At 43.8% G+C, this 24,620-nt stretch overlaps 1 protein-coding gene across 2 annotated transcripts in view; it reads left to right on the forward strand.

Moving 5' to 3' along the window:
- The first annotated feature begins 1,296 nt into the window (after positions 1 to 1,296).
- rgp1 (GP1 homolog, RAB6A GEF complex partner 1) overlaps positions 1,297 to 24,620 on the forward strand; it is a 42,854-nt gene continuing 19,530 nt past the window's right edge. Inside the window, exons 1-5 of one of the 2 annotated variants that reach the window (XM_072497183.1) lie at positions 1,297 to 1,556; positions 9,803 to 9,939; positions 17,929 to 18,012; positions 21,267 to 21,416; positions 23,560 to 23,700. In XM_072497183.1, the coding sequence (XP_072353284.1) occupies positions 1,441 to 1,556; positions 9,803 to 9,939; positions 17,929 to 18,012; positions 21,267 to 21,416; positions 23,560 to 23,700 (628 nt within the window). In that variant the 5' untranslated portion in view covers positions 1,297 to 1,440. Of the gene's footprint in view, positions 1,557 to 9,802; positions 9,940 to 17,928; positions 18,013 to 21,266; positions 21,417 to 23,553; positions 23,701 to 24,620 lie in introns of both variants that reach the window. The other variant, XM_072497182.1, reaches the window with a different exon arrangement.

Consider the following 24,620-nt stretch of genomic DNA (forward strand, 5'->3'; position numbering starts at 1 on the left):
CTTCAGTTAGCATGTTATTGTGGTTCTTCCATTTACTCTCATGCTGACATTCCTGTCCTCAGCCTGCTTCATTGTTCCATTGAGGCTCAATGTAAGCTTGAGGAACAACACCTCATCATTCAATTCGGCACTTTACAGCCTTCTGGGCTCAACACTGAGTTCTACAATTTCAAACTGTAAACTCTATCCCCATTTTATTTCCTTTTCTTTGCCAGTTTTGGCTCTTTTCTTGCAATTAACAGTACAGCTGCTCTGGGCACATCTTCTGTTTCTGCATTACTTTACTTTCCCATGTCAATTCCCTTTGTCCCTGGAAGACTTACCTTTCTGTCATTCAATTTCTGTTGCTTTCTATCCAATAACAGACTTTCCTATTGTCATTGTCCCATCTACCCCTTGCTCAAAACTTATTACATTTACCTTTTTCCAGTTCCGATGACAGGTCACAGACCTAAAACACCAAATATTTTCTCTCTAGACAGATACTGCCTCACCCGCTGAGTTCCCCCCCAGAATTTATTGTTTGCATTGCATGTAACTCTGTTGCACGTTTTACCCATTTCAATCTCCACTCTCAATGAAACTCTACTCCAGGTTTTGCTCATTCCAGTGTTCATGAAACTCTGCTCAAGCTTTACCGATTCCATTATTCATGAAACACTGCTCCAGGTTTTACCTACTCCGGTATCCATGAAACTCTGCTCCAGGTTTTACCTATTCCCGTCTCCCCTAAACTGTGCTCCAGGTGTCACCCATTCCAGTCTCCATGGAACTCTGCTCCAGGTTTTACCTATTCTGGTATCCATGAAACACTGCTCCAGTATCCATGAAATTCTGCTCCCGGTTTACCTATTCCATTCTCCATAAAATTCTGCTCCAGGTTTTACCCATTTCTGTTTCCTGAATCGCTGCTCCAGGTTTTACCCATTTCAGTCTCATAGAACATACAGTGCAGAAGGAGGCCATTAGGCCCTTCGAGTCTGCACCGACCACTTAAGCCTTCACTTCCACCCCATCCCTGTAACCCAATAACCCCTTTGGGCACTAAGGGGCAATTTATCATGGCCAATCCACCTAACCTGCACATCTTTAGGCTGTGGGAGGAAAACGGACTCTGCACAGACAGTGACCCAAACCGGGAATCGAACCTGGGACCCTGGCGCTGTGAAGCAACAGTGCTAACCACTGTGCTACCCCTCTATGAAACTCTGCTCCAGGTTTTACCCGTTCCAGTCTCCATGAACCCCTGCTCCAGGTTTCACCTATTCCAACTTTACATGAAGCTCTTTGCCAATGCGCATGTGCAATGCCAGCAGGTTTCCGCCGTCGTTCTTACACCGGATGTGAGTGGGTCCTGGTTTCGATCGGCCGCCGTTTAAATGGGTTAAGCTGGAGAGATCCGTGTAAATTTCATTCAGAAATAATTGCGGAGATTTCGGGATGATTGAGGTGGTGGCAAAACTCCTTCGGGGCCCGGTGTTTCTGACCGGCGAAGTATTGGAGTGTGTCATAACGTTCACCAACCCCATGACTGCGCGCTCCACCTCGGCCAGCAGGTAAGAACAGCGCGAGCGAGCGCGACAGTTACCAGGCAACCAGCGCGCGGCCGGCTCGACACCCTGGTAACCAGTTGGTTTAGGCTGCGAGTTACCCCGGTAACCAGGTGGCTCAGGCAGCGTTACCCCGGTAACCAGGTGGCTCAGGCAGCGTTACCCCGGTAACCAGGTGGCTCAGGCAGCGTTACCCCGGTAACCAGTTGGTTTAGGCTGCGAGTTGCCCCGGGCACCAGGTGGCCCAGGCTGAGTTGCCCCGGGCACCAGGTGGCCCAGGCTGAGTTGCCCCGGGCACCAGGTGGCCCAGGCTGAGTTGCCCCGGGCACCAGGTGGCCCAGGCTGAGTTGCCCCGGGCACCAGGTGGCCCAGGCTGAGTTGCCCCGGGCACCAGGTGGCCCAGGCTGAGTTGCCCCGGGCACCAGGTGGCCCAGGCTGAGTTGCCCCGGGCACCAGGTGGCCCAGGCTGAGTTGCCCCGGGCACCAGGTGGCCCAGGCTGAGTTGCCCCGGGCACCAGGTGGCCCAGGCTGAGTTGCCCCGGGCACCAGGTGGCCCAGGCTGAGTTGCCCCGGGCACCAGGTGGCCCAGGCTGAGTTGCCCCGGGCACCAGGTGGCCCAGGCTGAGTTGCCCCGGGCACCAGGTGGCCCAGGCTGAGTTGCCCCGGGCACCAGGTGGCCCAGGCTGAGTTGCCCCGGGCACCAGGTGGCCCAGGCTGAGTTGCCCCGGGCACCAGGTGGCCCAGGCTGAGTTGCCCCGGGCACCAGGTGGCCCAGGCTGAGTTGCCCCGGGCACCAGGTGGCCCAGGCTGAGTTGCCCCGGGCACCAGGTGGCCCAGGCTGAGTTGCCCCGGGCACCAGGTGGCCCAGGCTGAGTTGCCCCGGGCACCAGGTGGCCCAGGCTGAGTTGCCCCGGGCACCAGGTGGCCCAGGCTGAGTTGCCCCGGGCACCAGGTGGCCCAGGCTGAGTTGCCCCGGGCACCAGGTGGCCCAGGCTGAGTTGCCCCGGGCACCAGGTGGCCCAGGCTGAGTTGCCCCGGGCACCAGGTGGCCCAGGCTGAGTTGCCCCGGGCACCAGGTGGCCCAGGCTGAGTTGCCCCGGGCACCAGGTGGCCCAGGCTGAGTTGCCCCGGTCACCAGGTGGCCCAGGCTGTGGGTCATGTGGTTATACCTGTGCCTGTGACCAGTACCTATCCACAAGTAATGTTGCCAGTAAGTGTTTCACCACAATTTTTCCCCCAAAAACCTCTGCCTCCCCTTTCCTCCTTTACGATATGCCCAAGGTTTCGGTCATTTGCCCCCATCTCCTTATATGGCTCCATTGTCAGATTTGTTTAATGTTCATGTGAAGTGTCTTGGGATGTTTTATTATGTTCCTGCCTCCTCCGGAAGTCCACAGCATCACAGGTGCTCATCTTCAGCCAACTCGACTCGCTCCACATGACATCAAGAAATGGCTGAAGTTACTGGATGCTGTAGTACTGAAGACTTGAGCTCCAGAGTTAGCTGCACCCTTAGACAAGCTGTTCCAGTATGATTACAATGCTGATATTTATCTGAAAATGTGGAAAATTGCAATCGGGCCAGTTGCTGCCCCATGAGTCTACTCTCGATTATCAGCAAAATTATGGAAGATGTTGTCGACAGTACTATCAAGTAACACTCAGCAATAACCTGTGCACTGATGCTCTGTTTGCATTGCACCAGAGCCGCTCATCTCCTGACCTCATTACAGCCTTGGTCCAAATGTGGATAAAAGAGCTGAACTGAAGATGGGCGGGGAGAGTGACTGCCCTTGACATCAAGGCAACGTTTGACCGACTATTAAGTATCAAGTAGTCCTGCAAAATTAAAGGTACATCCATGACAAAGGGGGCGGCACGGTGGCACAGTGTTTAACACTGCTGCTCACAGCGCCAGGGATCCAGGTTCGATTCCGGCCTCGGTTGACTGTGTGGAGTTTGCACGTTCTCCCCGTGTCTGTGTGGGTTTCCTCCGAGTGCTCCGGTTTCCTCCCACAATCCAAAGGTGTGCCGATTAGGTAGATTGACCATGATAAATTGCTCCCAAGTGTCCAAAGATTGGGTGGGGTTACGGGGATAAGGCGGGAGATATGGCTTGGTAGGGTGCTCTTTCCAAGAGTCGGTGCAGTCTCGATGGGCCCAATGGCTTCCTGTACTGTAGGGATTCTATGAAATCAGTCTGTTTGATCGGCACCCCATCCATCAACATTCACTGCCTCCACCATTGATGCACAGTGGGCTGCTGTGTATACTATATGCAACATATGTGTAGGTTAGGTGGCTTGGCAATGCCAAATTGCCCCTTAGTGTCCAAAAGGTTAGGTTGGGTTTCCGGGTTTATGGGAATAGGGTGGAGGAGTGGGCTTAAGTAGGGTGTTCTTTCCAAGGCCTGGTGCAGACTCGATGGGACGAATGGCTTCCTTCTGCACTGTAAATTCTGTGATTCGATGTTACATTGCAGCAACTCACCTAAATTCCTTCAAAAGCACCATCAAAACTTGCAACCTCTGCCGCCTTGTTGACCAGGGCAGCAATGTCCATGGGAACATCATCCACCTGCAAATTCCTCTCCAAATCTCTCCCCATTTTGACTTGGAACTATATCACCGGTTCACTGTCGCTGGGTCAAAATCCTGGAACTCCCTAACAGCACTGCGGAGTATCTATAACACCTGGACCACAGCGACTCAGTGAAGCTGCTCTCTATCACCTTCTCAAGGGCAATTAGGGATGGGCAGTTAGGGACCTACATTTCATGAAAGAGAAAAAATGTTAATAGTGCTATATAAATACCAGAGGTGATCATCTCCCTAGATGCAGAAAAGGATCGAATGGAAATACCTCATAGAGGTACTGGAGCGGTTCGGGCTTGGAACAGGGTTCACCTCCTGCGTAAAACTATACAACGCTCCCATGGCGAGCGTATGGGCCAACAACACCAACTCCCGATACTTCCAAATGCACGGGGGCACCAGATAAGGATGCCCACTGTCCCCGCTGCTGTTCGCTCTAGCGATCGAGCCATTAGCAATTGCTCTCAGAGCAGCAAAAAGCTGAGGGGGATCCGAAGGGGCGGCAGAGAGCACAGCGCCTCACTCTATGCAGATGACCTGCTCCTCTACATTTCGGACCCACAAAGCAGCATAGACAGAATCATCTCGCTCCTGAAAGAGTTTGGCGCCTTCTCGGGCTACAAACTCAACATGAGCAAAAGCGAGATCTTCCCAATACACCCACAAGTAGGGAGGCAGCACCAATGGGACTGCTGTTTAAACAAGCCCAACACAAATTCCGCTACCTGGGTATCCAAATAGCCCATGACTGGAAAGGGATCCACAAATGAAACCTCACCAGTCTGACAGAGGATGTAAAAAAAAAAAAAAGGACCTGCAAAGATGGAACACACTCCCACTCTCCCTCGCGGGGAGAGTCCAGACGATCAAAATGAACGTACTGCCCAGGTACCTGTTCCTACTTGGATCTATCCCGATCTACATCCCCAAAGCATAATTGTACCACTGGGCGACGACAACCGAGCGAATAAGGGGATGGATCAAGGAGCCAGAAGCCGTGTGGGTGCGCGCGGAAGAGGCCTCCTGCAAGGGGACCTCCCTCCGTGCCCTCGCCACGGCGGCACTCTCATCCCCACCCAAAAAACACTCCAGCAGCCCGGTGGTGATAGCCATCCTCCAGTTCTGGAACCACCTACGGCAGTAATTTGGCCTGACCAAAATGTCGGAAAAAGCTCCCATCTGCAACAACCATAGGTTCACCCTAGCGCTGACTGACGCCACCATTAAAAAGTGGGGTCAGGAGTGCGGGACACTGACAGTCAGGGACCTGTATACGGACGGCAGGATTGCAACACTGGACGAACTGACAGAGAAATTCCAGCTAGCCTGGGGAAACGAGTTAAGGTACTTGCAACTCAAAAACTTCCTACGAAAGGAGACAAAGACGTACCCACAACTGCCATGACAGACATTACTGGAAGAGTTACTGGACGCAAGCATACTAGATAAAGGGAACTGTAGCGAAATGTATGACCGACTGACCGACCGACATCGTACTGGACGCAACAAGAAAGAAATGGGAGGAAGACCTGGGGATTGAAATAGGGTGGGGACTCTGGAGCGAAGCACTTCAAAGGGTCAACTCCACCTCCACGTGCGCAAGGCTCAGCTTGATGCAACTAAAAGTGGTACATAGAGCCCACTTAACAAGAACTCGTATGAGTAGGTTCTTCCCGGAGGTGGAGGATAGATGTGAACGGTGCCAAAGAGGCCCGGCCAACCATGCTCACATGTTCTGGTCTTGCCCCAGACTTGCGGGGTACTGGACAGCCTTCTTCGAGGCAATGTCCAAAGTGGTGGGGATGAGGGTGGAGCCATGCCCAAAAGTAGCGGTTTTTGGGGTATCAGACCAGCCAGATCTACTCATGGGGTGGAGGGCGGATGCCCTTGCCTTTGCCTCCCTGATCGCCCGCCGTAGAATCCTGTTTGGCTGGCGGTCAGCAGCACCGCCCAAAGCTGCAGACTTGCTGTCCGACCTCTTAGAATCTCTCCACATGGAGAAAATCCAATTCGCCATCTGAGGGTCAGACGACGGCTTCCACAGAACGTGGGAGCCATTCACCCAATTGTTCCGGGACCTGTTTGTGGCCAACGAACATGCAGAAGACTAGCCAGGTGTGGACCAGTACTAAACGGCACCCAGCTGCAGCCTCCCTGGGGAGGCCTGTAGATAGCGGGTGAACTTGTCTAGGTAGTTTAAAATCTACTTAGGTGGGTGCCATGTGGTGCCTTTTGGGCGTGATTCCGGTGCCTCGTTGGGCTTGGGTAGGGGAGGCTTGGGAAACTGTCGGGAAGCCCACAAGAAGCCTCTCCCTGCATCTACCCGCCGCGTTGCGCTCTAGTAAAAGCACAACGTGGCTGGAAGATCACGGCCAATATCTTTGATTTTGCTGTGTGCAGCAAATAAACCATGAAAACGGAGAAGTACTGTGGGATCCTGAAAAATTGAAATAAAAGCTGAAAATGCTGGAATTACCCGGCAAGTCAAGGGGCATCTGTAAAGAACCATCTTCCATTCTGGTGTCAAAGATGTTTTTTTTCTAATCCGAGGATTCCCTTCCACTGTGGGTCATTGATTGTGCTATTCCATTTCCAACATGTCCGCCCTTCCCCCCCCTCACCCAGAACCACAATCAGGTTTCCCTTGTCTTCGCCTCCATCAGTTCCATGTTTAATGGATTATCCTCCACCGTTTCTGCCAGATCTGGTGTCTTGTTGCAAACACACTTTTCCTTCATCTTTCAGCATTTGGAAGGGATCAATTTGTCAGTGACACAATGGTCTGCTCTTAATCACCCCCTCCCTTCTCATGATACCTTCATGTGCCGATCTTCCTCTTAGCTTTCTCTGCTGTAAGCAGAACAATCCCAGTTTCAGCAGTCTCTCCAAATAACAAGTCCCTCACCCTTGGTACTTTTTTAGTGAGTGTCCTAATCAAGGCTGTGACTTCCTAAAGTGCGATCCCAGAATTGGACACTATATTCCATCTTGTGCCAAACCTGTTATTTCTAAAGATTTATCATAACCTCCTTGCTTTAGTATTCTGTTTGGTATCTTCTGCTTATTAAGCCCATGATCCCATATGTCTCTTTAACAACCAGAACAACTTCTTATGCCATCTTCAAAGATTTGAGTATGCAAAGCTTCAAGACGCACGGTAGCACAGTGGTTAATACAGTTGCTTCACCGCTCCAGGGTCCCAGGTTCGATTCCCGGCTTGGGTCACTGTCTGTGCTGAGTCTGCACGTTCTCTCCGTGTCTGCGTGAGTTTCCTCCGGGTGCTCTGATTTCCTCCCACAGTCCAAAGATGTGCAGGTTGGGTGGATTGGTCACCTGATAAATTGTCCTTCGTGTCCAAAAAGATTAGGTGGGGATGAGGGTGGGCTTAAGTGGGGAGCTCTTTCCAAGGGCCGGTGCAGACTCGATGGGCCAAATGGCCTCCTGCACTGTAAATTCTGCACTGTAAATCCTATGTTAAGACGCTCTATCCTACACTCCCTTTAAAATTGCACCATTTAACTTGAACAGGCTTTCCTTATTTTCCTTCTGAAATAATCACTTAACTCTTCTCTGCATTAAATTTCATCTGCTCTACGTCTTCCCATTTTACCCATCCGTCTGTCTGCCTGATTGATGTCTGTTCCTATCCTCCTCACTCTTTACCATATTTCCAAGCTTTGCATCATCTGCAGACTCAGAAATATTGTCACCTAAACCCAAGTCCAAGACATAAATATAAGTCAAAATTGGTGCTGATACCAACCCGAATACATACATTGCATCCGTTCCTCCAGTCTGAAAAACAACTGTTCAATGCTTTCTGTACCTTGACCATTTTGCTTATCCATGCTGCCATTACGTCTTCAATCCCACAGGTTTTAGTCTTGCTAACAAGTCTATTATGTAACATTTTATCATCTTCCATCTGAAAGTACAGGAAAACCCAGGGGGATCAGCGCATTCTTGGGACTAGTTGACAGTGTCACTTTGCCTTGGTTAGCCCACAATTTTGAAGTTGCTGTCGCATATTTTTATTATTATCATTGCAAAAGCACAGCTTGGAATACTTGCTGCCACTCTGAGATTTGGGATGTTAGGTTTTCTCTCTGCAGTTGTGTGTATTTGCTGTCATTGCATTACTGCATCGGAATCTTGTGTATATATATTTTTTTAAATTTAGAGTACCCAATTAATTTTTTCCAATTAAGGGGCAATTTAGCGTGTTTAATCCACCTACCTTGCACATCTTTGGGTTGTGGGGGTGAAACCCACGCAAACACGGGGAGATGTGCAAACTCCACACGGACAGTGACCGAGAACTGGGATCGAACCTGGGACCTCGGTGCTGTGAGTCTGCAGTGCTACCACTGCGCCACCATGCCGCCCCTGAATCATGTATATTTAAACTTTGCAAAATGTGCTGAAGGACTAGAATATTAAGATGCTCAACTTAGAAAGTGATAAGTCAATACTTGATTCATACTGAGATCTAGTTGTGTATAGCGTTCTATGGAATCTTGGTCATGACATTTCCACAGGTCACTGAAAGGGGCAACACAGGTGGAGAAGGTATTCAAGAAGGCATACGGCATGCTTGCCTTCATTGGCCGGGGCATTGAGTCTAAAAATTGGCACGTCATGTTGCAACTGTATAGAACCTTGGTTAGGCCACACTTGGGAGTATAGTGTTCAATTCTGATCACCACACTACCAGAAGGATGTGGAGGCTTCAGAGAGGGTGCTGAAGAGATTTACCAGGATGTTGCCTGGTATGGAGGGCATTAGCAATGAAGAGAGGTTGAATAAACTCTGTTTGTTCTCACTGGAATGATGGAGGTTGAGGGGCGACCTGATGGAGGTCTACAAAATTATGGGGATGCATAGACAGAGTGGATACTCAGAGGCTTTTTCCTAGGGTAGAGGGGTCAATTACTAGGGGGCATAGGTTTAAGGTGCGAGTCGCAAGATTTAGAGATGCACGAGGCAAGTTTTTTTACACAGAGGGTAGTGGGTGCCTGGAACCCGCTACCGGAGGAGGTGGTGGAAGCAGGGACGATAGTGACATTTAAGGGACAGCTTGACAAATACATGAATAGAGGGATACGGACCCCGGAAGTGCAGAAGATTTTAGTTTAGATGGGCAGCATGATCGGCACAGGCTTGGAGGACCGAAGGGCCTGTTCCTGTGCTGTACTTTTCTTTGTTCTTTGACTCATGTCATGAGAAGGAACATTGGTTTATATTTTTTTCTCCCAGCACAGAAAGGAGCATTAGGGCCAATTTCAGTATACTTAAAATAACTGCCCTGGATTCCACAAATACTTGGAAGTTCATTTAGTTGCTTAATTGTCTGATTGATTGTCCAGTATGTAATAAGTTTAAAAATCTAATTATTATTGTTATATCTAGGTTTGAGCTGGAATTAGGCATTTTTGACACTTTTCCTGCTGGAGTAATGATGAAGTGACCAGAGGTTCAGAAAGGAATTTGTGAAATATGCTAAGATAGATTTCAAGCATATTTTTTCCAAGCAACCAATGTATTTTGAATATAATAGAAGCACCTAATGTGAAAATGATGAAATAGCTTATTCGGGGTTAACCAGTTTGTGAAATTATTTTGGAACTTGAGCCATGGGTTCTCTCTTTTATTTATCAGTGAGATGTTGGCATGGGCAAGTGCTCAGATACATTGCCAGTTTCATACAAGTGAGAGTCGTGTTGCACTTCCGCCCTCTGAAGACGCAAAGCATGATGTGCAGGCCGAGAATGAAACCGTTTTTGTTCCAAACAGAGGTAGGAGATTTGTTTCTGAACTTCTTCCTACTTTTCGTATAAGGAGATCTGATTATTTTTGTTTTTCAGTTTGCCACTTTTTGTAGTTGTGCAGTATATTATGACTTTACTACTTTTACACTGTCTTGAGATTATCCATGTTTGAAAGTTTATGCCTAAGAGCTCATATTATTGATCCTCATGTGAGATATTAAATCATTTGTTTTATGGGGGGAGAACCTGGATTAATTTATTTTTGTATTTTCTGTTTTAATCGCTTTCTTATCCAAGTACCTTCTCTAATTTTTTTCCTCACAATGTCACCCTCAATTACTTCTGTCCACAAGACTTTCCTCCTCCCGTTACCCCATCAATTCCATCACATTGCTGATCACAGATGCTGGCTGACATTGTAAATAACCAGGCTTTTAGATGAAATTAAATTTACAGGGGTGTAGTATGGAACTCTATTCATAAACACACTTTACTTTTACCACATAATATTGCTCACATACTCATTTGTATCGATTTATTTGTTGAAACTTTCAGCCATATGTTTGTCACCTCCAGGTTTGACAATTTTAATGCTCTTTTCTAAGCCCCCAGACTGTAACCTCTGCAAATTTCATATAATTTATAACTGTTTCCTGTATCCGATACTGCGCCAGGTCTCAGTTTCACCCTGTCACTGATGACCTACATTAACTTCCAGTCCATGAACACCTCTAATTTAAAATTCTGATTGTATTTAAATCTCTTTGTAGCCTCACCCCTTTCTATCTCTCTCATATATATAGCCAAACAATTCCCACCTGAATACTGAAATGAAAGATTTCTTGCCAAGATATCCTCATGGTTTTTCTCCCTCAGTTTCTGTACCAGTGACCTCTGCTCCTCAGCCATTTAAACTTCTTAAAACTTTGTGTTCACCACCTTTTAGCTTCTCCCTCCACATAAACCCAGCTACCCATAAAAGAAAAGTAAATTCTGCGATCTTAGACCATAAGATATAGGAGCAGAATTAGGCCACGTCGCCATTCAATCATAGCTGATATTTTCTCATCTTGTCATCGCACCTCTTATTTCCACCTCTGTACTGCCATTTGTCACCATCCGTTGTTGTTGAAACTTTTCATGTTTTTATTACTTCCATATTAAACCATCCCAATGCTCTTGTAGTTGTCACGCAACTTCCACCCTCCATAAACCAGAGCTCACCTGAAATTCCTTTGCCTGTGTTTTTACTACCACAGACGTGATCACCCTGTGTTTGCTGACCTGTATTGGCTCCAGTAACACTAACTCATTTAAAATTCAGATTGTGTAAAACTCTCTCCATAGCTTTAACCGCCTGTTGATAAATGCTGCTTCTTTTGGCTCTACAAGCCCCTGAGAACTCTGCGCTCCTCCAATCCTGATCTCTTGGGCATCAGCCACCACCACCAGCCTCCCACTACGCCACACCCCGTATGAGCCACTGTGGCCTCAGGTCAGCTCTTAAGCTGTGGAATTCCCACTCTAAACCTCTTTGCCTCTCTTCCTTTCACTCTTCCTTTTAAGATGCTGCTTACAGCCTACCTCATTGTCCAAGAATTTGGACACTTGTCTTAATGTCTCCTTCTTTGGCAGTGTCCACTTTTGTCAGATTATGCTCCCGTGAAACACCTCGGAACAATTAACCGTGTTACATCACTATGTAAATGTAAGCTGTTGTTCCTCTCACACAGGCCCCTTCTGCATTCCCCTTTCTTTGCCATACCATTGGTGGCTTTAGCTAAACTCGCTTGGCTCCATTCTCTGTAATTGTCTGCTTTCACCTTCAGCACCTCCCTTTTCAACTTTGAGAACAATCTTGAATCCACCTCTGTCCACCACCCTTCATTAACATGATGATTCTTTATTCTTCATTAACATGATGATTCTTTATTCTTCATTAACATGATGATTCTTTATTCTCTTGCACTTCTGTGAAGTGCCTTGTGATTTTCACTTTTTCTTTCCTATCGCCATGTTAAAGGTAAAAGCAAATTACTGTGGATGCTGGAATATGAAACAGAAAATACTGAACAGAAAATACTGAATAATCTCAGCAGGTCTGACAGTATATGTGGAGTGTTATGGGCGAGGTGTTTTCAGAACCCCAAAATGTATCATGGACTTCAACCAACCTCTCCCTTTAATGGATTTGTTGCTTTTCCAAGCACACGGCTTTTCCCTCGGTGTGGGATTACAATTATGGACCCGTGGGTTTTTAAACACAAAACACTGTTTATTCCATGAACTGAACTTAACATCTTAAATAAACATTGGATCCCTTAACACCCTTTACTTCAAAGATAACTCAGAAAATATTGCAACAGTAAATAACTCCTTAAAATGTTCCTTCAAACTTCCAAGAGACTTAACACCTCTAAACAGTATCACATCAGGTTAAAGGATATATATATTTTCTGTAGAATGGCAGAGATATATTAGCTTGGTTGATTTCAGCTCCAGCACCGTGCTTTCTTCTTGCAGCTCCCTGGACACACACACACTGCTTTTTTAAACTGAAACTAAAAACCTGCAAAACTAAACTGCAAAATGGCTGACCTGACCTCAGCCCCACCCACTCTCTGACATCACTGTTTTCTTAAAGGTACATTGCTTAAACATCCATGTCTTAAAAGTACTCTCTCATGACGCCTCCCCCCAAGAAAAAAAAAAACCCATCAACTTCAAGATGGTTTCATTTTTCACTTTTGCACCATCCACTAAGAAATGTACACAGTAAATATACCTTTTCGTTTTTTGAAAAAAGCAACACATGCAAACAGGTATAATAATATAGTCCATTTTTCTTTGTTCTTCTTCCTCCAACCGAAATCCTTCTCGATTGACAGTCTCTTTGAACAAAGTCTCTGCACGATCCATCCATTCCTCTACTCCTCGGCATTTCTCTTTAGAACCAGATGCTTTAGTTCAATCTGACCACAGAGCCCCTTGCAATTCTCCAATACAGGAGCATTGGTGATCACAGCTTTCAGGCAGTCAAATGCCTGTTGAAAGTCTGCTGTCCATTGAAATTTTTTACGTTTCTTCAACAATTCCATCAGTGGAGTAATCACGCCACAAAACTTTTGCACAGCTGTTCGATCCAATCCACTCATACTAAAAAATCGCATTATTTCCCTTTGTCTTGATGATAACGGAAACTCCGCAAGGAAAGTTATTTGGGCTTCTCCAAATTCACTTTAGCTAGGTTCATCACCAAACCCGCCTCCTGAAGTCGATCAAAGAACTCCATACGATGTTTTAAATGTTCTTTCCATGTATGGAAGTTGGAAATAAAAGCAGATTGTCCCACTTTCTCAATGCAATCCCTCAAACGTGGGATAGGATAAGAGTCCGTTCTTGTAACTGCATTCCCCTTTCTGTAGTCCACAGACAACCGTTGGGTACTGTCTGGTTTAGGTACCATCACTATGGGTGAGCTCCATTGGCTGCAACCCACTTCAATTATGCCATTCTTCAGCATACTCTCAATCTCTTTGTTAACCTGTGCCAATTTTAAAGGATTAAGTCTTTATGGATGTTGTTTGATAGGAACAGCATTTCCCACATCTACATCATGTATAGCCATTTTAGTACTTCCCAATTTATCTCTACAAACTTGCCCATGTGATATCAATAACTCTTTCAGGTCAGTTTGTTTTTCCTCTGGAAAGTAACTGAACAATTCATCCCAATTTTTAAGAACATCCTCATTTTCCAATTTAGTTTGAAGTATGTCAAATTCACAGTCACCTGGATTTGGTTTGTCACTTTGTGTTAGAATCATTAAAACCTCCTTTTTCTCTCCTTCCTTTTCAAAGTACCTTTTAAGCATATTCACATGAGACACGGTGAGTCTTCCTTCTATCTGGTGTTTTTACCACATAATTCACCTCCCTTAATTTCCTTTCAATCTGATACGGTCCACAAAACCTAGCTTTTAAAGGCTCCCCTACCACTGGTAACAACACTAAAACTTTATCCCCACTGGCAAAACTACGAACTTTGGATTTCTTGTCTCCTACCCGTTTCATCACATTTTGTGCAACTTTCAAATGTTGTCTAGCCAATACACCTCTATTTAATCGTTCCCTAAAATTTGACACTTAACCCAACAGTGTAATTTCCGATTTCTCACCCACCAATTTTTCCTTAATCAATTTCAGTGGTCCTCTTACCTCATGACCAAAAATTAGTTCAAAAGGACTAAATTTGGTAGACTCATTAGGTGCATCCCTAATTGCAAACAATACGAATGGGATTCCTTTATCCCAATCCTCTGGATAATCTTGACAATACGTCCTCAACATTGTCTTCAATGTCTGATGCCACCTTTCTAACGCTCCCTGCGATTCTGGATGGTACGCAGTTGATTTAAATTGTTTTATTCTGAAGCTATCCATAACTTCTTTGAATAACTTTTGAAGTAAAATTTGTTCCTTGATCTGATAGAATTTCTGTGGGTAGTCCATATCTAGTAAAGAATTCAAGTAACTCCTCCACAATCCTTTTAGCTGTAATATTACGTACTGGAATGGCCTCTGGAAACCCAGTAGACACATCCATTACAGTCAAAAGATATTGATTCCCACTTTTTGTTTTAGGAAGCGGTCCTACACAATCAATTGGGACCCTTGTAAAAGGTTCCTCAAATGCTGGAATGGGTATTAAGGGTGCTGGTTTTATCACTGCTTGACGTTTCCCTATCACTTGACATGTGTGACATGATTGACAAAATTTAACTACATCTTTATGTCGCCCAAGCCAATAAAAATGCTTCTGGATTTTAGCTTGAGTTTTCCTTATTCCCAAATGACCTCCCACTGGTACCTCGTGTGCAACTCGCAGCACCTCCTTTCTATCCCCTACCGGCAATACTATTTGATGAATATCTGCCCACTTTTCATCCGCCTGCATATGTACAGGTCTCCATTTTCTCATCAAGACGTCATTTTTACGGTAATAACACTCTGGTATACACTCAGATTCCTCTTCCGTACATGCTTTCTGATATATCCGTTTTATTTCTACATCTTTCTGTTGTAACTCCGCCAATTTTCCTGAACTAAAAATATCCACCTCATCCTCCACCTGTTCTTGTTCTTTTTCAACCATCTGATCAAAAATTGTTTCTGATAATTGCACTTCAACTTCACCTTCACTCTTTGATTTCTCCTCTTGTCTTAACCTGTGACTTTGCGACCTTGTTACTACACAATCCGGAAAAATCCGAGGCTATTCGTCCTTCAACACTTCAGTTTACTTATTTTCCACTGGCTTATCAACCACAGTAGGCATCACTCCCACCTGCGATCCAGCTATATCATTACCCAAGATAAACTATTCCTGGACAAGGTAGTTTATCTATTACTCCTCCTACCAGTTCAATCACTCTTTACTGTACTTTCCAACCTCACCTTATATATAATGGAACGCTACTCCTCTCACCCTGAATTCCACATATCACCACCTTTTCTGGCAACATTCTTCCCAAACTACATAATTCCTCGTCTCTGACCATTAAAGATTGATTAGCCCCTGTATCTCTTAAAATTGTGACTTCTTTACCTGCTCCTCCTGATACACATGAGTAAACTTTACCCACACAAGTAAATTCTTTAAAGACATCTGGCACCTTCTTAACAATTACTTCTTGAACAGGCTGGACAATCGTTTGCACCTCCTTCGCTTCCCTTGGGCTTTCCTTTATCACTCTAACAAACCCCACTGTCTTATCCTGTTTTACCACATCAGCCTTCCCAGTGCTTTTCTTCAACCACCAACACTGTGACTTTACATGGCCTAGTTTATTAAAGTGAAAACATCTGAAACTTTTCATTTCTTTTCTTTTTCACCCTCCTGGATTTCTTTTTTAATCTGAGGTACACTCTCTTTATTGTCTCCCATCAGCTCACCTTTACCTTTACCACTGAGTATTTCTCATGTCCCCAGTTTCTGTCCCTCACCGGCTGAAACTGATGTCGGAAACCAATCTTTGATTTATGAACTAATTCATAATCATCTGCCATTTCCGCTGCTAATCTCGCAGTTTTAACCCTCTGTTCTTCTACATGAGTTCCCACTGCATCAGGAATTGAATTTTTAAAGTCCTTCAAAAGTATAATTTCTCTGAGAGCTTCATACGTTTGGTATATTTTCAAAGCCCTTATCCACTCTGTTTGAGCCTTTCAAACTCCATGTATGTTTGACCAAATTCTTTCCTTAAATTTCTAAACCTTTGTCTGTAAGCTTCAGGCACTAGCTCATATGCACTTAAGATGGATTTCTCCACCTCCTCATACGTCCCAGATACCTCCTCCGGTAGTGATGCAACCACTTCACTAGCTCTACCAACGAGCTTTGTTTGAATAAGTAACACCCACATGTCCTGTGGCCATTTCATTTGTTTAGCTACCTTCTCAAATGAAATGAAAAAGGCTTCCACTTCCTTCTCGTCAAACCTCGGCAATGCTTGGACATATTTAAATAGATTCTCACCAAGCCTTGGACTATGATGCTCGTTCTCACTATCCTCATCACTATCCTCCAACTGTACGTTTCCCTTTACGTCTGCCGATTTTAACTGATTGTCATGTTTCATGGCCATTTTCTGAAGTTCAAACTCCCTCTCTTTATCTTTTTCCCTGACCTGTATCTCCCTTTCTTTTTCTTTTTGTTCTGCTAGGGCTATTCTTTCTTTTCTCCTTTCTTCTTTCCTTTTTCCCCTCTCTCTCTCTCTCTCTCTCTTTTTCCTCTTTTTCCTCTCTCTAACTCTCGCATTCCAGCCGCTTGAATTCTTTCTCATGTTCCATTTGTTTAATTTGCAACTGAACTCAATGAGTCAAACTCTATCTCAGGCAACTTTAAATGCTTAACCACTGCCATAATTACCTCATCTTTTCGCATTTTGTCAGGTAATGTTAACTGCAATGTTCTTGCCAAATCTAACAGTCTGCTTTTCGTTTCTGTCCGTAAGGTACTACGTGTGACATTCTCCACCCCCAAAAACTTCTGAGCCTCTGAAAGAGCCATTGTTCACAACACACTCCCCACTTAAACTAAAATACCACACCGCAAAAGCAACAATCCTTCACTGTCTTTAAGTCCACAAAAGCCAATCCAATAGATAGCCTTTTATCCCCCTTGAGCCCCCAATTGTTATGGTGAGGCCTTTTCAGAACCCCAAAATGTATCATGGAGTTCAACCAACCTCTCCCTTTAATGGATTTGTTGCTTTTCCGAACACACAGCTTTTCCCTAGGTGTGGGATTACAATTATGGACCCGTGGGTTTTTAAACACAAAACACTGTTTATTCCATGAACTCAACTTAACATCTTAAATAAACATTGGATCTCTTAACACCCTTTACTTCAAAGATAACTCAGAAAATATTGCAACAGTAAATAACTCCTTAAAATGTTCCTTCAAACTTCCAAGAGACTTAACACCTCTAAACAATATCACATCAGGTTAAAGGATATATATATTTTCTGTAAAATGGCAGAGATATATTAGCTTGGTTGATTTCAGCTCCAGCACCTTGCTTTCTTCTTGCAGCTCTCTGGACACACACTGACACCCACCCACTGCTTTTTTGAACTGAAACTAAAAACCTGCAAAACTAAACTGCAAAATGGCTGACCTGACCTCAGCCCCACCCACTCTCTGACATCACTGTTAAAAGTACATTGCTTAAACATCCATGTCTTAAAAGTACTCTCACATGACAGGAGAGAGAAGGGAGCTAACGTTTCGAGTCTGGATGACTCGAGCTTTGACAAAGAGTCATCCAGACTCAAAACGTTAGCTCCCTTCTCTTTCCACAGATGCTGTCAGACCTGCCATGTTAAAGGTGTTGGATAAATGCAGGTTCTTGCTGTTGTTTCAGTATCACCCTGGACAATGTATTTACCTGTTTTATTCAGTTTTAGCTATCAATTTAATCTTTTAGCAGAATCATTCTATTTATTTCCAGGTGAGCGAGGGAAATGTATTCTAGCCACTCCACCCAAGATACTGTTCTGTGACCTGCGACTTGATCCTGGTGAATCAAAGTCCTGTAAGTACGCATATATTGGTATTCTGATCTATACAAAAACATGTTCCACCATTTTAACAGCAGTTTAAATAGAAGCAGAACATTACTTGTTCTACGTTTTATCTGTAATAACTGTGATTACTGTTTAAACACTGTGAACGCTTTTGGTCAAACCTGGAGTACTGTGAGCAATTTTGGTCCCCTTATCTAAGGAAAGATATATTGGAATTCGAGGCAGTCCAGAGAAGGTTCACTGGGTTGATCCCGGATATGGAGGGATTTTCTTATGAGGAGAGGTTGAGTAGTTTGGACCTGTACTCTTTGGCATTTAGAAGACTGAGAGGCAACCTTATTGAGACATATAGGATTCTCAGGGGGCTTGATAGGGTAGATGCTGAGAGGTTGTTTCCCCATGTTGGAGAGTCTATAGACTCCCTATGGTGCAGAAGGAGGCCATTCCGCCCATCGAGTTTGCACCAATCCTTTGAAAGAGCACCCTATCTAGGCCCAATACCCTGCCCTATCCCTGTAACCCAACCCAACCGTTGGACACTCGGGGGCAATTTACCTTGGCCATCCACCAAACCTGCACATCTTTGGACTGTGGGAGGAAACTGGGGAACTCTGAGGCAACCCACGCAGACACCGGGAGAATGTGCAAACTCCACACAGACAGCACCCAAGGTCAGAATCGAACCTGGGTCCCTGGTGTGGTAAGGCAGCAGTGCAATATACTGTGTCAATGTGCCGTCGAAAACATGACTTTAGTGAACCAACAACAATGGTTTCATGGTCAGCATTACTTAGACTAGCTCTTTATTCCAAGATTTTTTATTAATTGACTTTGAATTCTACCAGCTTCCATGGTAGAACATTAGCCTGGGCCTCTGGATTACCAACCCAGTGACATTATCACAATGCCACCCTCTCACTGTGGACAATTTTTGTCTAGGACCAGAGAGTGTGAGAATCTCAGAGTAAGGCATTACCCATTTAAAACAGAGATAGGGAGGAATTTCTTCTCTTGGAGGGTAGTGAATCTGTGGAATTCTTTACTGCAGAGAGCTGTAGAGGATGGGTCATAGGTACGTTCAAGGCTGAGATAGACAGATTTTAAACAGTAAGAGAATCAAGGGTTATGGGAAGGGGGGTGGGGGGTGAGGCAGAACTGACTTCTGCTACATCTTATGGTCTTAAAGTTGCTTTTGCTGTTGTCTGTTGGCCATAGTGTACCCAATGGTAATATTAAGAGCAGGAGGAGAGACAAAAGCCATAAATTACTGAACATATCAGTTTATATCATAGTAGGAGACCATTCAATGTATTGTCTGTGCTGACCGTTTTGCCAAAACAGTTCAAAATTAAACCCAGTGCCCTGCTTTCTACCCCATAACTCAATTTCCTTAAAAAGAGACAGTGATCTCTGATGCCACTATTCCTTAGCAATGCATTCAACGGTGTAATGAAATTTCTCCTAACCCTTCTCACTCTCGTAGCAATTTTAAATTGATGACTCATGTATTACTAATTCCCAACCAGTGGAGATGCTCTTTCCTTATTCATTCTTATCAAAGCCCTTCCTTATTTTAAAATTTTTTCTTGGCTTCCTCTGTTGGAGTGGATGTAATATCAGTATCTTGAGTGTCGGGCATCACCTTGCTGAATCTCTGTAACGTAAGTTCTTTGTTTTAATGTACTTTCTAGAATGGAGCACCCAGTGCCATTGTTGCAAAGTCCTAACCAGAGTACACATGCAACTTGATCATCGTAAGAACATAGAACATACAGTGCAGAAGGAGGCCATTCGGCCCATCGAGTCTGCACCGACCCACTTGAGCCCTCACTTCCACCCTATCACCGTAACCCAATAACCCCTCCTAACTTTTTTTGGTCACTAAGGGCAATTTATTATGTCCAATCTACCTAACCTGCATGCCTTTGGATCACTCATGTATGCTGTACTCCTGTTTATAAAATCTCATAAGCATTTTTGTTAATGTTTGCTGAGTGGTCGCATCCTGGATCTGAATCAAGGCCATTTGACCAATTTGTTTTTTCGTGCCATCCAGAAAACTCCAAAGGACCCCCCCCCCACCATTCCAAGCTTTTTGTCACCAATCCTTTATCTGAAAGTCTCCCATAAGTTGATCATTAGTGTGAAGAAAAGTGTGCTATCAATCCTAAAGTTATTTGACACTATGTACCTATGAGCTTTTGTTCTACTCCTGAAATACTTCTAGATACTTTTCCTATCCCTTTGATAATCACCTCTCAAATGCCTCTCTTTTAAAATGAAATGCCCATGTTCTCCACGACAACAACATCCAACTTGAATTTATATTGCACCTTTAGCATAATAAAGTGCCTGCCGACACATCTCAGAGGCATTATAAAATAAAATATGACACCCACCAAGCCACTTAAGGAGATATTAGGACAGATAACCAAAAACATAGTGTGCTAAAGGAGGAAAGCGAAGTAGAGAGGTTTAGGGAGGGAATTCTAGAGTTAGAACCCAGGCAGCTGAAGGTATGTCCACCAGTGGGGAATGATTAAAATCAGGGATACTCAAAGCTAGAATTTGAGGAGTACAAATATCTTTGAGTGTTGAAAGGCTGGAGGAGATTACAAAGGTAGGGGAGGGACCAGATCATAGAGGGACATGAAAACCGATCATTCAAGCTTCTAACACTAACCTCTTCTCGGAACGGTTTCCAGAACTTGAATGTCACCCTTGTTTCTTGGTGACCAGCACTAGTCAATTTATGGCCAAAATAAAATAAAGTTTTATGATCAGGTATTATCAGTACCATCATATTGTGTTCCATTTGCATAAATATTTGGTGATACTGGAATTGAATTTCACTGCTGCGAATGCACTGCTTTGTAGGGCATAGGAAAGAGGGTATTCATGCTGAACAGTGGTAAAATAGAAAATTTGATTCAAAAACTATTATGCCAGTATGCAACTAAACCTTAAGTAGATAAAAATAAAGGTTGAAATTTTATGGTAAGAATAACAGTGAAGCAATCACAATGACTTTCAGCATCCACACAAGTGCGGCTAAATTGGAAACCATTTTAAAAATGCTACATGATATAGAGTACAGTCATCCCTTTTGCTCCTTTTTATATTCAATCATTATTAAGGAATAATAATTTACAGATACACTATATTGAAATATAGCAGTAGGTAATACTAGCAGTCAATATTTTTCATTCTGATGCGATTTTTCTGAAATGATATGTGATTTAATTTTGCTGGAAATTTTTAGATTCTTACTGTGAACATGTGCCTCTTGATGGTCCACCTTCCTTTCGTGGCCAGTCCGTGAAGTATGTTTATAAATTGACAGTTGGCTGTCAGAGGGTCAATTCTCCAATCAAACTTCTGCGGGTTCCTTTTCGGGTTTTCGTTGTTTATGGTAAGTCTGAGGCAAAGATAGCTGACCTATTAGGAGCTCCAGGTAACTTGTAAGATATCTAATTCCATAGGCAGTAAAATGTCTGTTGGATTGTGTATTTAAAAATTGAAATGCTGTCTTCGGGGAAAGAGACTCTTATTTTCTCTTTAAATTTGTATTAGGTTCCTCCTTTAGAGCATCAGAGGTTGGTGGTTCTAATCTAGGTTTCTGTAGGGATGGTCCTTTGACAACCCAGGATTTCCCCCCTATTCTTAATATTACCATCCCAGACGAAAGCCCAACAGTGGCTAGGGTACTGACAGAAACCCCAATATTTTGTAAGACTGAAGAAAGGATACTTCACCCCAGGAGTGATTGCACAAAGAAATAGGGACACATTAAAATCTTTAACAACACACACGAAAGTAGCTTGCAATCACCCCTTAAACAATACTACAATACTCTTGCTATCTTTATTCACAGTTAAACAATAAAATAGACAATCTCGGCTCTTAAACTACCTTAAATACCAATGGTTGCAGAGTTACTCGTTGGGAAAGAGATATCTCAACATTGCTTTACAGAACAGATCTGACTCTGACTCTGGTCCGAACCCCATGCAGAAACTATGGCTGAATGTGTTCAAAAGCTGTTTCAACTGGCTTGTTTCAGCTCCCCCATGTCCTCCCACGAGTCTGCACTGCTTTAAATACAGTTAATCTCTTTTAACTAACTTATAAAGAGAGCAGAACTGTTTCACTGTGCACACCTTCAACCAGATCAGAACTGAACTGAAAATACTCTCTCAAAATGCCTGATACCTTAGCCCCACCCAGAAATGACACCATCCCACCAAGCTGAAAACTAATTAACTCCCCAGGGAATCCCCTTAATCAAAACAAAATTACATTAGCCTAGGCTTTGATGGTGATTAATTGCACCTCAAGCTACTGAAAGGTTTGTTGTCTTTCAACCCGATATTCTTTTTAAAAGCATGACTTCAGCAGTCAGATGCACTCAATAACCCACGTTTTTAATTCTTCACCAAATACGTATAATCCAATATGGTTGACATTCCTACATTCATTACATTAATCATGGAGTTTCTTCTTCCCAAACCAATCAGATTGAGAAAAAAATACAGTATAGATGTATGTCACCATCCCAACACAATTATAGATGATGTACATTTTTCTTGAAAATGTTTTTATTAAGCTTTTAATGTTTTATATCACAAATTCACATGGCTAAACAAGACCAACACATGTCAACAAAAGAAGAAGTTCCAACTGATAGCTGTAACAATGCCCCCTTCACGAAAATACTTCTCTTGCAGACTTTACATTGCCAGCTTTGGCCAAAACATGTATTTACAGTGGTTTATGTACATTGTGGTTCAAGCATTAATTTGCCAGCAAACTGATCTCTTGTAATTTTCCTCCATTCTGTCTGTCTCCCGTGTTTAGCTTGGGTGCATTCGTCCGTCCCCCCACCCCTTTTCTTTCTCTTCCTTGTTCCGTGACTTCTAAATGGTAGCAGTTGTGGATTTGGAAAGTGCTGCCTAAGGAGCCTTGGTGACTCCCTATGGTGCATCTTATAGATGGTACAAACTGCTGCTACTGTGGTGGAAAGAGTAAATGTTTGTGGAAGGGGAGCCAATCAAGCAGATGCTTTGTCCTGGCTGGTGTCAAGTTTATTGAGTATTTTTGGATATTGCCCACTTTGGATACTACCCAATTTGGACTTCAGACATTGTGCAAGTCGGTGACTAATCTGGTACTGCCCAGTTTTCAGCTGGAAGTAAAAATGAAAACTTGTCTGTGGATGTGATGTGAGAAGAAGCTTTTTCACACAATGAGTTTGGATCTGGAATGCTGTTCCTGGAAGTGTAGTGGAATTGGGTTCAATTGAGGCATTCAAGAGGGCATTGGATGATTATTTGAAGAGAAACAATATGCAGGGGTATGGGGAAAATGCAGAGGACTGGCATTAAGCCATAATGCTTGTTTGGAGAGCTGGTACAGACACAATGGGCCTAATTCTGCGGCATAACAATTTTGTGATTCTTTCTGATTCTGTGACGTGACTGTATAAGTAACTAGATTTCATTCATCAATATACTTTGCGTTGTAGTAAAATGTAATTTCTTTCACATGAGGGTTAGACGATTACCAGTTTCCTCCAGATGAAGCTGTCGCACCTACAAACCCATTTTTGGATGAAGATGAGAACATTAAAAAAGACACTAGATTAGTAGACTTGGCAACAGAAATGCTGATGAGCAGCACATCTCGCCGTAGCCTTCGTGAGTATTTAATAATGAAACCAGCGACTATGATTTCTTGCAGGTGCTCTTATACCCTTCATATGTAGAGCTTCTGCAACTTATTAATGAAATTGTTGATTTAAATTGAGAGTGGTTTCACCAAGATAAGAAAGGAAAAGGTAATGGTCTAAAAAATGTCTTGTTTTTATGCTGAATACCCTTCAATTAGTTGTCACAATCCATACGATGTACTTCTTTTGAAGTTCAGAAAGTAACTTATAAAGATGATTTTGCTCTGCTCAACTTTTTAATTTTGAAGTTTGCTAAAAGTGATTCCACTTTAAACTGATTCTATCTTGAACATTTTTTTTCCCCTTATTTTTCTTGTGGCTTCAACAATACAGAAGACACCATCAAGGGATTTGCCTTAAGTTCTAAGCCTGACTCAATGAAGGAACAGGTGTAATATCAGTAGAGTTACCAACCTGAAGTACTTTAGAAATCTAACCATAGCCAGGGTGTCTGGTCTTCTCGGTGACTGCATCATAGAACAGTCAAAAATAATTGCCCAAGACTGATGGAAAAAGAAATTAGCCGTCAATAATAAATCAATAAATTGTTTTGATGGAAGGTTATATGATAGGATATGAAGATAGGAATAATATGATCAGGGATAGTCAGCATGGCTTTGTGAAGGGTAGGTCATGCCTCACAAACCTTATTGAGTTCTTTGAGAAGGTGACTGAACAGGTAGACGAGGGTAGAGCAGTTGATGTGGTGTATATGGATTTCAGCAAAGCGCTTGATAAGGTTCCCCACGGTAGGCTATTGCAAAAAATACGGAGGCTGGGGATTGAGGGTGATTTAGAGATGTGGATCAGAAATTGGCTAGCTGAAAGAAGACAGAGGGTGGTGGTTGATGGGAAATGTTCAGAATGGAGTACAGTCACAAGTGGAGT

The sequence above is a fragment of the Scyliorhinus torazame genome, chromosome 3 (genome assembly GCF_047496885.1).
Source record: "Scyliorhinus torazame isolate Kashiwa2021f chromosome 3, sScyTor2.1, whole genome shotgun sequence".
NCBI lineage: Eukaryota > Metazoa > Chordata > Chondrichthyes > Carcharhiniformes > Scyliorhinidae > Scyliorhinus > Scyliorhinus torazame.